Source organism: Kryptolebias marmoratus, linkage group LG11, assembly GCF_001649575.2.
Source record: "Kryptolebias marmoratus isolate JLee-2015 linkage group LG11, ASM164957v2, whole genome shotgun sequence".
Lineage (NCBI taxonomy): Eukaryota > Metazoa > Chordata > Actinopteri > Cyprinodontiformes > Rivulidae > Kryptolebias > Kryptolebias marmoratus.
In genome coordinates, this window is record NC_051440.1 from 1106180 (window position 1) to 1119338 (window position 13159).

The following is a 13159-nucleotide window of genomic DNA, read 5'->3' on the forward strand; positions in this document are numbered from 1 at the left end:
ATCCACTCTGGATTGTCATGCAGGAACGCCGTAAGTTACATCATATGGCAGATTATACTGTTTAGTTGGATATTATTGTTGATTATCCTGTAATGTTATTTTAGCGAACTTGAATCATTTAATTTGGGTATATATGTCTCTACATGTTGAGATAGAGCGTATTTTTGTCATTTCAGTTTTCACCACATGTTCATGAAGACAATTAAACAAGCTGGAACAAAACCCTAGGGTCTTCATTTTTGGTTTAACTCCGTGTCACCAACAGCTACGTTGAAAACACTACACCCTGGCTTGAAAGGTGGTGGGTGATATGCATTTGTTCAAGGAATCCTAAATGTTGACTGTTCTGTGTCAAAAGTACAGTAAAGAAATTAAGTTAATAATAAATAGTATTCTAACCACCATCTTTTAGTCTCGGTTAAGCAGTGGCTGCAGAAGTGTTTATATCTTTTAACTGAAACAAAAAATAATAATTGCAGTTTATAATTATACCAAAATAAGTAAAATCCTACTTTACTCAACAAATAAGTAACTGATGACTTTTTCATATAGTTGAGTGTTTTGGAAGAAGTGATATTGCCTTCTACTGTCATATTTTACGTTGCTGTTAGCCAGGGTTTGTGATCCTGAGCCGAAAAGATTCGGAGGACAACAGGTAAGTGTATAAACAGCTTTATTTTGAAGGTTACAAGAAGAACTAATTCTGTGGAAAAGAACAAAGCAGGAGTTAGAGATGACACATATATACAAATAATAATCAAGAGGCCTAGAAATGAAGCCATGTCGGCTCAGACTATGCCTGGATTAGCAAGTTTTGTATCAGATGTTGGGGAACCAGGACATTCTGATGAGAAATGGGCTACTGGAACCATATATTCATGGGTTAGGGTTAGGCCAGAGAACTCAACACTGTTGGAATGCTACTATATGAGCAAGTCTAGAGGGAGGGGCTATATGGGAAGGATGTGGGCTCTATGGAAATATAGATGCCTAACATCCAGATTGACTACGAAACAACTTCAAAACAAATATTCCTACATTTGAGAGAGAAATCTGTTATCAAGCCTAGAGATTGATGAGGTATAACAAAGATGCTACTGTTAAGTGGAGCCAGGGCGATAGGTAACCATCATCCCTACCAGCAGACTGTATGGGTACCAAACTTCACTGAAAAGCCCTGATGAACTGAATACAAGGGCAGCTGACCTGAGAATGAAGATTGTACCCAAGTTAGACCCCTTGCCACCCTGTGGCAGAAGCAACAAAGAACTGTGATCTGACATTGATGACCCTTGATCTTGGAGTTCATCTCTAATCTCTTTGGGCTCTTCGGTTACCATTCTATTATCCAGCTCTTCAATTAGTTATTAATTTTCCTCTTGCAGCCACATCCAGGGAGGTTGTCTCCAGTCCTGTGGACATTAACCTTCTGAATAATCTAAGCAGCTGTAGTCAGAGGAACATCCAGCTGCTTGAAGAAGGTCTTATAATCTTTATCTTTAACATGTTGCTCAATCATTTTCTTTCTAAGCTCCTGAGACAACTCTGTCCTCAGCTTCATGTTTCAGTTTAGTTTAGTTTCAGTTTTTTGGTTTTTTTTTTTGGGGTACCATCTCCTTTTATCAGGACGAGTTTCATTAGTTCTAAAATAATTCTGTTGAACCGAAATTCAAAAGCAATCAAAATCAAGTCAGGTTTATTCTAGATCTTTATTTTATTTTTTTTGCAAAATAAAAATATATTTTGAAAGTGCATTAGTACAATATTCAGTTGGCACGTATCTGTTTATTTCTTGACATCAGTTCCTGCAAACACACATCCATATTGACCAAAGCTGTTTCAAGAATCATGAAAAACTTACTGTAATTGGAAAAGCAACATTACCATCATCCTACTGTAAAAGAAAATGTAAAAAAAAAACTGCTTTCCAGTTTTTTGTGCATATACGATCATTATTCACCTCAAATAAACTTTTAATACATAGTAAAATAAACTTTCCTTTTCAGTTCGAAAGTATTTTGTTCTGTACCTTTAGAGCACAGATCAGAAATGTTCCTTTTTCTGCATGATCACAGCTCACCTCGCCTTTTCCATTAGTCACAAACTCAAGATGGCTTTAGATTCCCTCTGGCTTTTTGTAAACATGTGCTTCAAATTTCACTCAACCCATCACATAAAGTAAAAGCATCAACCAATAACTGTAATGTAGTCTGAAACATGAATATGGACCTTTATGATTTGTCTCGTTTTGTTTGGGAACACTTTGATATCAAAATGCAAAGATACCAAAGTTTACTCCTAATTTTAACCAAAAACATAATTATTAGATTCAGGATTGAATTGTCTGTTTCAAATGAAAATCCCCACATATGTAAAAACACATGACTTCCAGGAGGAAACTCAGGAATGGTTGTTATTTTTTTGACATCTTAGTATTTTTAAAAATGATGAGTTGGAAAATAAGTGAGCAAACAGCTTGAAAATCATTCCTATAATAAAAACACCAAAAATATACAGAAACATTTAAATAATCCAAACTAAACAACAAACATGATTACAGGAGATTGTCAGGAACAGACACAATGCTGAAAATATATGAAAAGTATAAACAGGAAAATAAACTTAGTGCAGCTTTTTTCTTATTCTCGTTGTTGAAATGTCATCTGCAACAATAAAACATCATGAAACATTCAAATAAAACCAGACTTTTATCGGAACTGTTGCACAGCTTGCAAGTGGATCAAAGTAACTGGAACATAACTTTGTTTAAACTAATGGGGAAATAAGAGGTGTTGTAGGCTAATTAAGACACAAAATCCACTTTGTAAAATGTGTGTGTGGGGGGGGGGGGTCCTTTCTTTAGCCAACAGACACTGAGATCAAAGTTTCTACAAACATTTGGCTTTTGTTCTATCAATGAAGCTTGTAGGAGTTTTCTTAAACCTGGGGTCTGCGATCTCCGGCTCTGGGGCCACATGTGGCTCTCTGGTCCCTCAACAGCAGCTCTCTAATTCTGACCGAAAACAACATGGAAACAAATAAGGGTTACATTAAAATCTACAATGGGGAAACAAGCTAGTTTCTATGAGTTTCCCAGTCTAATTTTATGCAATGTGTGACTAAAATGGCTGTGACAGAATGACACTTAAACAAGAAGCAAAACACACTGACCAGTCTGAGCTAATACTATATTAGCCTGTTAGCTGCTTCATTAGCCCAAGGTGTGGTGTTGTTATTTTTGTACTGTTTATAAGACAATGGATTGAGTTTATTTTAATTTTAAGTGGGTTTTGTGGCTCTGGATTATTTTATTTATTGGCGGGAGGGAGGAACAAAATGGCTCTTTAGACTGTGAAGGCTGCAGACCCCTGTCTTAAAGGATAAATTCAACCATTTTGTAGGGTGGTACTGTGGAAAAGTAGTGAACAATTAATATCCATTGTACATAGCTCTTTGAATGACCTCAGTTTGTAGAAATAGTTTAATTCTGACAGGGCTGACAAGCTAATGGCTAAAGTGGATTGTTGCATATAAAAACAAATTTTTAAAAACCCCATCTCCAAAATTTAATAAACCTTTACACCGCTGTCAGTTACTCGGGTCACAGTTCTTTACGGCGAACTGCGTGGGTTTTGCAAGCACACGCACATATCGACAGCAGCAGCTCACTGTACCACTTCATCAGGAATATCATATTTCTGCCAAAATAAAGATATAAAGCAATGAAGGCAATGTAAATAGCTAAACCCTAGCTTTTGCATCAAAACACCAAAATCCACCTGGGGACTTTGCTGTTTCAAAAAAAGTCCAATCTTCAAAACTAATCATTGTTATTCCGGCAAAAATATTTGGATATTTCTCCGAGAAACGCTAGTGCTAGCTACTCCCGCCGATATTCTTGCTTACAAACAACCACAGATACAACTGTGTAAACTGTAAAGATCTATGAAACAATATTGACTTGAGCTGTTGTTCAGTTTCGAAGACTGGAGCCGTTTTAAGATGGCAGCAATCCACTTTGGTCGTAGCCATGTTCAGACTAGCCATTAGCTTGTCAGTTTGTCAGAATTTAACTATTTCTCCAAACTGAAGCCTTTCAATGAGCTCGAGAAGAAATGAGTTGTTCAAAATACACGGAATACCTTTTTAATGTGTCTACAGGTAATTAAATATAAAGGCAGTGTGTTACTGGGCTGCGACTGCTGGAGAAAAACTGTGAACAGTATTCACGAGGGAATTTCCCAAATGTCTCAAAACATTCATGACGTTTTAAATTATTTCAATGAGTTGCAGGAATTTTGAACTATTTCTCACCTCAAAGTAGTTACGGAGCTGTTGCGGGCATCTGTAATCTGTCCAAATTTAGTTTCTGTAATTATGGTGCTGTGAACTGTGGCCTATATTCTGCCAGGACATGTAAACATGTCATTCAGCGTAACTGCGAGTGAAAATACTGATTTTTGTCTCTCAATTTTCGACTACTACCTTAAGATGTAAGGGTCCAACTACAGCTGGCTGGTTTCAAGTCCAAATGTCTAAAACCAGATGAAGAACTCAACTCTGTTGGACCAGAAATTTTCACAACAAAACAAATTCAATCTGCTTTGAAAACCTGATTTTTGAAGTTATGAAATACAGTTCCCCATTTCTTACAAAAAAATTATGTTTTAAAACTCACTGCAGGTGTCTCTAAACAATTTCTTTTTAAAAGATAAAATATCCAGTATTTTTTCATTCTGTTACTTTTACAAACATTTTTTTTATCATCAGGGAAAGTGTTTAATCTGGGAGAAACTAGCTTGTAAAAGGTGACATTTTAAAAATAACATTTTGCTAACTTAAAAGGTTTTTCTTAAAAATGTTTTTTTTTTTTTTCATAAGGTAAGAAACAAAACTTTCTGAAATTTTCTCATATCTATGGTTAATGTGTTCAAAATCTGTAGACAAAATTTGCGACCAGCTACCATGTAACACGTGTTTGTTTAACTACAGAAACAGCCGAAGTGACTGTAAAAAAGTCAACAATAATGACGTCCGTGGAAGAGCTGTTTGGGGTGAGAAGGCTGACAGTTTTGATGTGTTGTTATATGTTCAGACTCAAAAAGACTTAAATTGTATCACAGACTACAGATAAAGTATGACTGACTTACAATTGTTCCAAGTTGAAAAAATGTTGAAGCTGTGAAGTTACCGGCTAGAAGTTTAGCAAAAGCTGTGTTTGAATGCTGAGCTCTGCTTTTATGCTGTCCTGCTCGATCCCTTGATATTTATTCTTGACAGAAATCCTACTTGATCTTTCTTCTTCAGCAGCAGACTCATCCTTAGATTTTCAGCTAAACGTTTTCTCCCAGATTCTACACTTGTCCAATTCGACCATATTTATTTACCTACACAGCGTAATGTAATCCACTTGCTGTGGAAGCTTCAGGGTCCACACTCAATGTAAACAAAGCACATTGAGTGTGGACCAGCATTTTAGCATTGCATATCAATACATTCGGGAAAACTACAGGAGCAATCCCGTTCAAACAGCATCATCTGATTCAGCTCAGGGTAACCGTTTTATGTTTCACTTCATACTTTGCAATGAGTACCTTTAAACTGCTGAGCCATATTTTAGCACCTAAAACGCAACACAACTTCTTTCTGCTTATGATTTTAATCAGTTCAAAACAAAATTATCCTAACAGTTCAAACTGAGACCAAGCTTAAACTGAGATGTCTGTCTGCAACAGTCTCCTACACCCAAATGAAGACCACCGGGTTTCACCCGGAGAAAATAGTTTCAACAAAAAGGAAACACCGAAGAACAGTGAAAACACGATTTTTAGACTGAACTACTTTCAACCTAAAGTTGTAATAAAGTCATGATATAAATCATATCATAACTTTTTCTTTTTTTAGTTTCTTCCAGCTTGAATGCAAAATATAAACAAAAATATTAAGGAGGTCATCTGTCTTTGGAAGCTCATCATTATTGGTACCACCCTGAGGGAACCAGCAGACTCAATGAAAATGTAAAGGAGTCTTGTTCTGTAAATTTAATAATGAAATACGGGCTGCATGTTGGACTTACAGCAACTTGTTGTGATCAGTATCAAGGTTATAACACCAAAATAACTAAAAATGAAATGAACAGAGGATAAAGTGAAAATGGATTAGAGTAATTTCAGTCGTTTATGGTTTCCATATGTCCCAAACAAACAGCAGCCACTGGATCATCTTACAAACTCACAACCCGACTGTGTTCCTGTTCAGAGACGCCTTTTTTTCAGAAGGTCTGACACCAAGTTGGATTACCTTTCCGTGTCTCAAACCCCCGAGTCACTGTACATACCATTGATTAAATAGTCAACCTGGGTGTAATCTTTCCTCCTGTAGCTCTCGTACGCCTGTGTGACAAACACTGCCACCGTAACCACGAAGAAAAGCAGGCCGAAGAGTAGGACAGCCAGTAAAGACGCCATGTCCACCAGCTGCCTGGTCAGAGCGCCCCCTGCTGCTTCGACCACAGCAAGCCCTGGTGTTGAGGCCGAGGACTTGCTGTTCCTGGCAGAGGTGGTGTTCATAATGGGAGGTTCTGTAGCACCTGGTGGGTTGACAGACGGCGTCTGGGTTGTTGGCTTCTTGGCACTCAGAGATGGGGATGTTTTAGAAAACGTAACACTAACTGTTGCTCTTACAGTTGGCAGCAGCTTTGTTGTTGTTGTTGTTGTGGAACTTCTTGTTGTTGGTGGATGAGGTGTTGTTGGTGCTGTTGTTGTTGTGGGTGGATGTGTTGTTGTTGTTGTTGTGGAAGGATGCGGTGCTGTTGTTGTTGTTGTTGTTGTTGTTGTTGTTGCTGTGGATGGATGCGGTGCTGTTGTTGTTATCGGTGCTGTTGTTGTGGAACTTGTGGATGGACGTGGTGCTGTGACAGCTGAAGTACCAAGTGAGGTGGCTTTGTGCGTGGCTGATGGAGCAGGGTCCAGGCTGGAGTCTTTGGAAGGAACTGCAGCTGAAGTCACATCGTCTGCCTCTGATGATGGAGGCTGCTGGCCTGGTGGTGCTGGCTGCTGAGTGGATGGAGAGACCGCTGATGACCATGTATGTGAGCTCAATAACGTTCCAGGGACACTCACTTTGGGGCTGAGAGTGGTGGTGTTAAGGGACAAAGACACACTGTGCTGGGTGCTGTTTGGTTTTGTTTGCAGTCCAACTCTACTGTTAGAAATGTTGTCCATTAAGGCAAAACCATTCAACATTTCAGGACGTGAAGACTTGTTAAAACTAGAAGTAGCATTAAGGCCTTGGGACAAACTTTGGTTGGATGGATTTGCTGCATTGCTAGAAGAATTCTTAGCTGCTGCATCTATGTTGTTACCTAAAAACAACAAGATTATAATACAGTTACCAATCCAGACAAAAACAGATAAAAAACATTGTTTTACATGAAGACATTTACATACATATAATAACTTAATGCCTTTAGGCATGTAGATGTAGTGAGGTTGACTTGCTGAAGTTCAAACTGGGCATCAGAATGAGGAAGAGAGGAGATTTAAATGACTTTGAATGCTTTGTTAGAAGCTGGTAACTAGTTAAACCAACGCTGTAACCTGGTGTGATCATAAACAGAGAGCATTATTAACTCCCAAACATGTCAGAGAATCCATACGTGGATCTGTTCTATTTAAAACATACAGCCTTGTGAAAAATAATACTATTGATAAATAGAAATAATTTCTTTATTTAATAACTGTAATTACAGTCTCTTTAACTCAGTATACAGCTAGCTTCACACATCAGCTGATTAGTCACTCTATGGCAGGAGTTTAATGTTTGTTTGTTTTTAAGTTATGTTGGGAAATGATGTCCTGGTAAAACCACAAATTTCAACAATTGAAAGAAAATCCTCCAAGAAATTTTTGCCCAGGGTTGTAGAAGGATTACCAAGAGGGAATAATATTTTTGCAAGTCACTGCAGATAGGGGATCGGGGTGTAACGGTACGCCCAAGTCACGGTTCATTACATACTTTGGTATGAGGATCAGAGTTTGGTAAAACAGGAAAAAACAAACAAATGCTAGTGTTTTTGACAGACCTGGTAGTGTTACAATAAAATATATAAAAAATTTTCATTCACTCTAAACTGTAAACAGTAGCCTTGGGCCATGTGTCAAACATTAGTTTGATAAACTCCAGAAAGGTATTTATCCCTTAGATCAAGAAATATTTACAAAGAAAATTAAAAATAATTTTTTTTTACTTCAATTAGTTTGACATTGATTTGATGCTAAAAAAAAAAGCAACTCAGAACAAAAACACAAAGTTAAACACTCACACCTAGCTTTTCAGTGGCTAGTACCAGCCAATATTGAATAAATAAGCAAACGAGTTGCATTTTTCTGTGAAATAAAGTGCTGTGCTTCAATCAGAAGCTGGGCTGTATGGTATCAGATCAGTATAAATGCAATTTAAACACTAAACAAACAAGATGAGATCCTGAACTTTTATACAAAAGAACCCAGGAAGAATTTGTACAAACTGTTTCTGAATAAAAGTCCTTTGGATTTCTCAAGCTGACCTTCTGCTTGTTGACTTGTTGACTGGACCCGGCCTGGCGTTTTCTGAAGCACTGATTCCTGTGTGAGCACTGGGAGGAGGGAGTCAGGGAGGAGCAGCAGAAGGCAGAGGAGGTGAACAAGCACTGATGGACTCAGCTGGAACATTGAGGAACACAGGAACATGGTGGACTGGGGGGACAGATACAAACACTCACAGACCGTACCCACTCAAAAAAAAGACCAGAATGAATTGATACACTCACCACTTGAAGCTAGGGTTACACACACTTTATGAAAGGCTTTAAAACACTTTTTCTCTAGTTAAAGACAAATTTCAGCTATTTTGAAATGAGGTCACATCCATTCATTTTATTTAACCCCTTTTTGTTCTGTTGTGGTTTTTGGTTCTGGTGTAAATAACCATGTAAATGAGAAACTGACTGCAGCATTAATGTCAATGAAATAATGAATGCATTAATCCGACATAAAATTCTTTGCTGTGTTCAAACCACTGTGATATTTTATAACTAGAGACGACCAAATACTGGGAGTTGAAGCCACAGACAAACGACCCCTAGTGGTTGGCCACAGTACAAGTTTTAAGTCCTGATTTCATGAAAACAAAGGGGATATTTTCCTGACTAAAAAAAAAACCTTATAGGTTCTTTCAGCTGCTCCCTTCTTCAGAGTTTGCCACAGCGAGCCAAAAGTACATATGATTTTTTTTTTTTTTTCAGCTGTTGAATTTTGTTCATTTTGTTCTCACCTTGTTGCAGTATGTTTAAAAAACATGTTTTATAAAAAAACATTTAGTTTCAATTAGTTATTTAAGGCTTAAAGAAAAGTGTTACAATGTGACTGATAGTGTCACAGCCTATTAAAAAGTTGGGAAGGGCAGTGAATTTTTATTTTTGATTTATTTTATATTTTTATACCGGCACCTGGTAGTGACATGACAAGTTGTTCCCTAACAGAGCTTTCCTAGTAGAGTATTTCAAGAAAAATCGAGCAACTTCCTAACAAATTCAAAGAGTATTTTAACCTAAAAGTGCATATTAGTGAGTTGGAAGGGTGTGTAGGTGGGACTTTTGTATTAAAGGTTTAGCTGCACATGTTTACTGCATTGAATCTGAACGTTTTTTTAATATGCATACCTGTCTGCACTTGTGTACCCACAAACTAGTGAAACGTCATCAGCTGGAGTCCAAGTACTGCTCCAAATCAAAGCACACATCACAGCAGGAACACGCCGAATGCCAGATTTGTATTTGCTCCGCCCATTTTATTAAGGCTGAATCAGAGGGTGACTTATGTGGACTTAGGGCAGCTAAATATCCCAGGATGCATTTCGTTACAGGCAACCAGCGACAGTGAAGCGAGACGTAAGTGGTTCAAGTGGTTTTTACTAATATTTTATCACAAATTGCAATTTAAAACATTTTAGGCAAGAATATAAGTCTTAAAACTTCATATAGTCCATCAGTTTCTGAAGAATTAGGCCACTTTTAAATCCACTGAGGTGTTTTTGGAGCTGAGGAGCTCCGCTGGCAGACATGTCAACAGACCAGGCATGTTGCTGCGGTGACCGGGCTGCAGACCATCGTTCATCCCCCTCAGCTCAACTGTTTCTCAGCGAGTCGCTCTGTGAATCTCTGCCTCCTGTTATGCGTTTGTGGTGGTCATCTGTGAGATGGAGTGCGTTGTGGGTTTACGTGGCGGAGGATTACAAGGAAATAAATCTACGTCTAGACAATAAATTCATTAGTGTTACTGTTTAATCATAGTTTAACTTTTTGGGATTTTTCAATATTTTCATCAAAAATGTCAGTTTAAATTTTTAGGTAAACCTAATAAAGCAGAGGGAAAACTCCCAGTGATCCCCTTTATTTATTTGTGTCAGCCTTCCTGACATCTTCAACTTTTGTCTCTTTTTATGCATGAATTTTCCAAAAGGTATTGTAACTATTAACCTTTTTTCTTGAATTAAATTTGCGCTGGTTGGACTGATACTTATTATTATGATTCCTTTTTAGTGACCTATTTTTTAAAAACTTATTGCAGTCTACAGTGTTCTCATACTGTAGATATGATACAGAGTACATGAGTAATTTATGCTGATAACTGAATTATCTTGAGAAGTTGTTTATTACTATTTAGTGGTTACTACACAGGTTAAACTATAAAGACATAAAGCAACGTTTGGTTAGAAGCAAGCAGGTTTGTGAAAAAAATTGTTCATAAAGAAAAAGATTGAAATATTTTTGTTTGTTTTAAGCAGTTTTTGTGATCATCTAAACTCAGCTTGTTGTTTTGAATATCCCATTTTAGCTAATGTACATGTTGATCTAGTGAATAAACATTTATTTCCAAATCTACATTTTACCTAATAAGCTCTTTTAGATGAATGTGGTATAATAAATTTAAATAATTATTACTGTTCATATAAATGTGCAAATATTTAAATTCTAGGAGAAAACAATCTAAATGGATCAAAGCTCAGGGATAAACTACAGAGCTCAGCCGAGCTGTGGTATCATCAAGTACACAGGATAGTACATAATAAGTCCGTACTTTTCAGCTGTATTTGTCCAGTACGTACACAACAAGTACACAAGTACATGCTTAGTATTGGCTCCAAAAATACACCATGGCAGCACTCTAATATCTGACATTTTGGCTTCACTTTTGGACAATGGATGTTAAAGGAGTTACTTCATTCATTTGTATTTGTCCATGGTTTAAACTACCCGTTAGCTCGTCGTAAACTCTGTTTCTCCAAACTGAGGCCAAAGCTGTTTATAACCTCCCCGCGGAACCCCACTTGAAAATATCTCATACATTCCCTTCAATGTTTTTTCAACCTGTCTGTGGCAGTGGATAAGGACTATAAAGCAGATATTATCAGTCAGCAAGGCGACCTACCTAGAAGGTAAACTGATAACTCAAACAACAGGAGTTGTTTCAGCGCTACGTGGCCACAGTCCGCTGCCTCAGCAGACCAGACTCCGTTCACAAAACTGACATTTTAATGTTGTTTCGACACGACCGCCGCAGAGCAGCGTTTCTGAGCCAAAGCTCCGCGACATCAGTGATAATATCAACCTGTACTGACTGTCGGCATGACTGGAAACTATGAATGACCGAGGTGGGCAGACAGACAGACAAATAATCGCAGACAATCTGATCCAAGGCAGAAAGCCACATTCCGCTAGCACAGAGGCAACAAACTAAAAAAAAAAAAACATACCTGAATGTTAATCAATAAGAACCGTAAAAGCCGTAATTTAACAATGTACAAATTGCTCAAGGAGTAAATGATTTAATTTAAACATCTCTTTCCAAACGTCAGTGAACATATTTAGCTAATGCTAACAAGCCATTTCCCGAACAGTAAATTATCCACACAAACTAACAAAGTCAATGTCACGTTGGGGACGGTTAATGTGATTTTGTAGGCTTACCAGCGATATGCTATGACTTGTTTACAGAAAACGCCTCCGATGATCACAAGCTTCCATCAACAGCGAGTAGGAGGAGGTGTACCGTCAACTTATGTCCCCCTTCCGCCCAGTACTACCCTCGTTCCGACCAACTAAGTGCCACTATAGAAATGGTTTTAATGTGCACCAGTTTAGTGTCGAATTGTGTTATTTGGGTGTTGTTAAAATACAACAGTAGTAAAGCTGGATAATCACAAATCTTAATAGCTGCGAGGAAAAACGGTGATAATAGAGTCTGATTTTACACAGAAATACGGAACCTGATCATCATTCAGTCACAGATTGTGGTGGTACACGAAATTTGACACCACACCTAACTACTTCATCCATTTCTTCCTTTCTTCCCCTCAAGGCGTTCACTCGTTCACTGCGTTTTTTTGCCCCCTGCTGTTCATACCAGAAAGTACAACGGACTATTAGTGTAGAAGCTCATTCTGAAGAATGAAAGATTATTTAATATTAGTTACAATACCATCTCATACATATGTCTTAGCATTTCATAATTATGACTTAGCATCTCGAAATTATGACTTAGCGTCTCATAACATGACTTAAAATCTCAGGAGGCTACATCTTCTTGGGCCCACCACCTGCGGGGAGAGTGATCAGGTTTATTGAAAGCTGGGTGTGCTTTTCTTGGTGACACAAACTGGGTTTAGGTTTGTTAAAGGGGATGTATTATTCAAAATTCACTTTTTGCATGTTTTTGTACTTCTATTTGAGTATCTGAATGAAAATGAAAATGTTTTGTTGTGGGCTGCAGAGTTGTTCACAAGGTCCAGGTAATCAAAACAAGTAAGTTCATCGAGGCTGTACCAAGGTAAGTCCAGGTAATTCACAAAATCAGGAAGTCAAGCCACGTTAATCCAGGAGGTGAGATGCTCCAGCGAAGATCTGAACCCAGCCGAAGGCTTAAATGCTGGTGACATAAACCAGAGAAGTTGTGTGAGCGACACCGAAGAACCCTCTGCCTCTGCGTCTGACATCCAGAATGCGGTTCACGGTGAAGGCTGGATGGTTATCGATCAAACGGGCAGGAGGGGGGAGGACGGTAGGTGGGCTAAGTGAGCTCTGGACCACTGGTTTTAAGTGAGAAACATGAAACCAGGGACG

The 13159-nt window shown here is 38.1% G+C and overlaps 1 protein-coding gene across 1 annotated transcript; it reads right to left on the minus strand.

The window, feature by feature from the left end:
* Window positions 1–1690: 1690 nt before the first annotated feature.
* Window positions 1691–12157, minus strand: wu:fa25f02 (uncharacterized protein C11orf24 homolog). Its single transcript, XM_017433931.3, has 3 exons — window positions 12008–12157; window positions 8567–8735; window positions 1691–7363 (listed from the first exon to the last, which is right to left on the minus strand). The coding sequence occupies exons 2-3, from the start codon at window positions 8727–8729 to the stop codon at window positions 6312–6314; spliced, it is 1215 nt and encodes a 404-aa protein (XP_017289420.1). The 5' UTR covers window positions 8730–8735; window positions 12008–12157; the 3' UTR covers window positions 1691–6311.
* Window positions 12158–13159: the final 1002 nt, after the last annotated feature.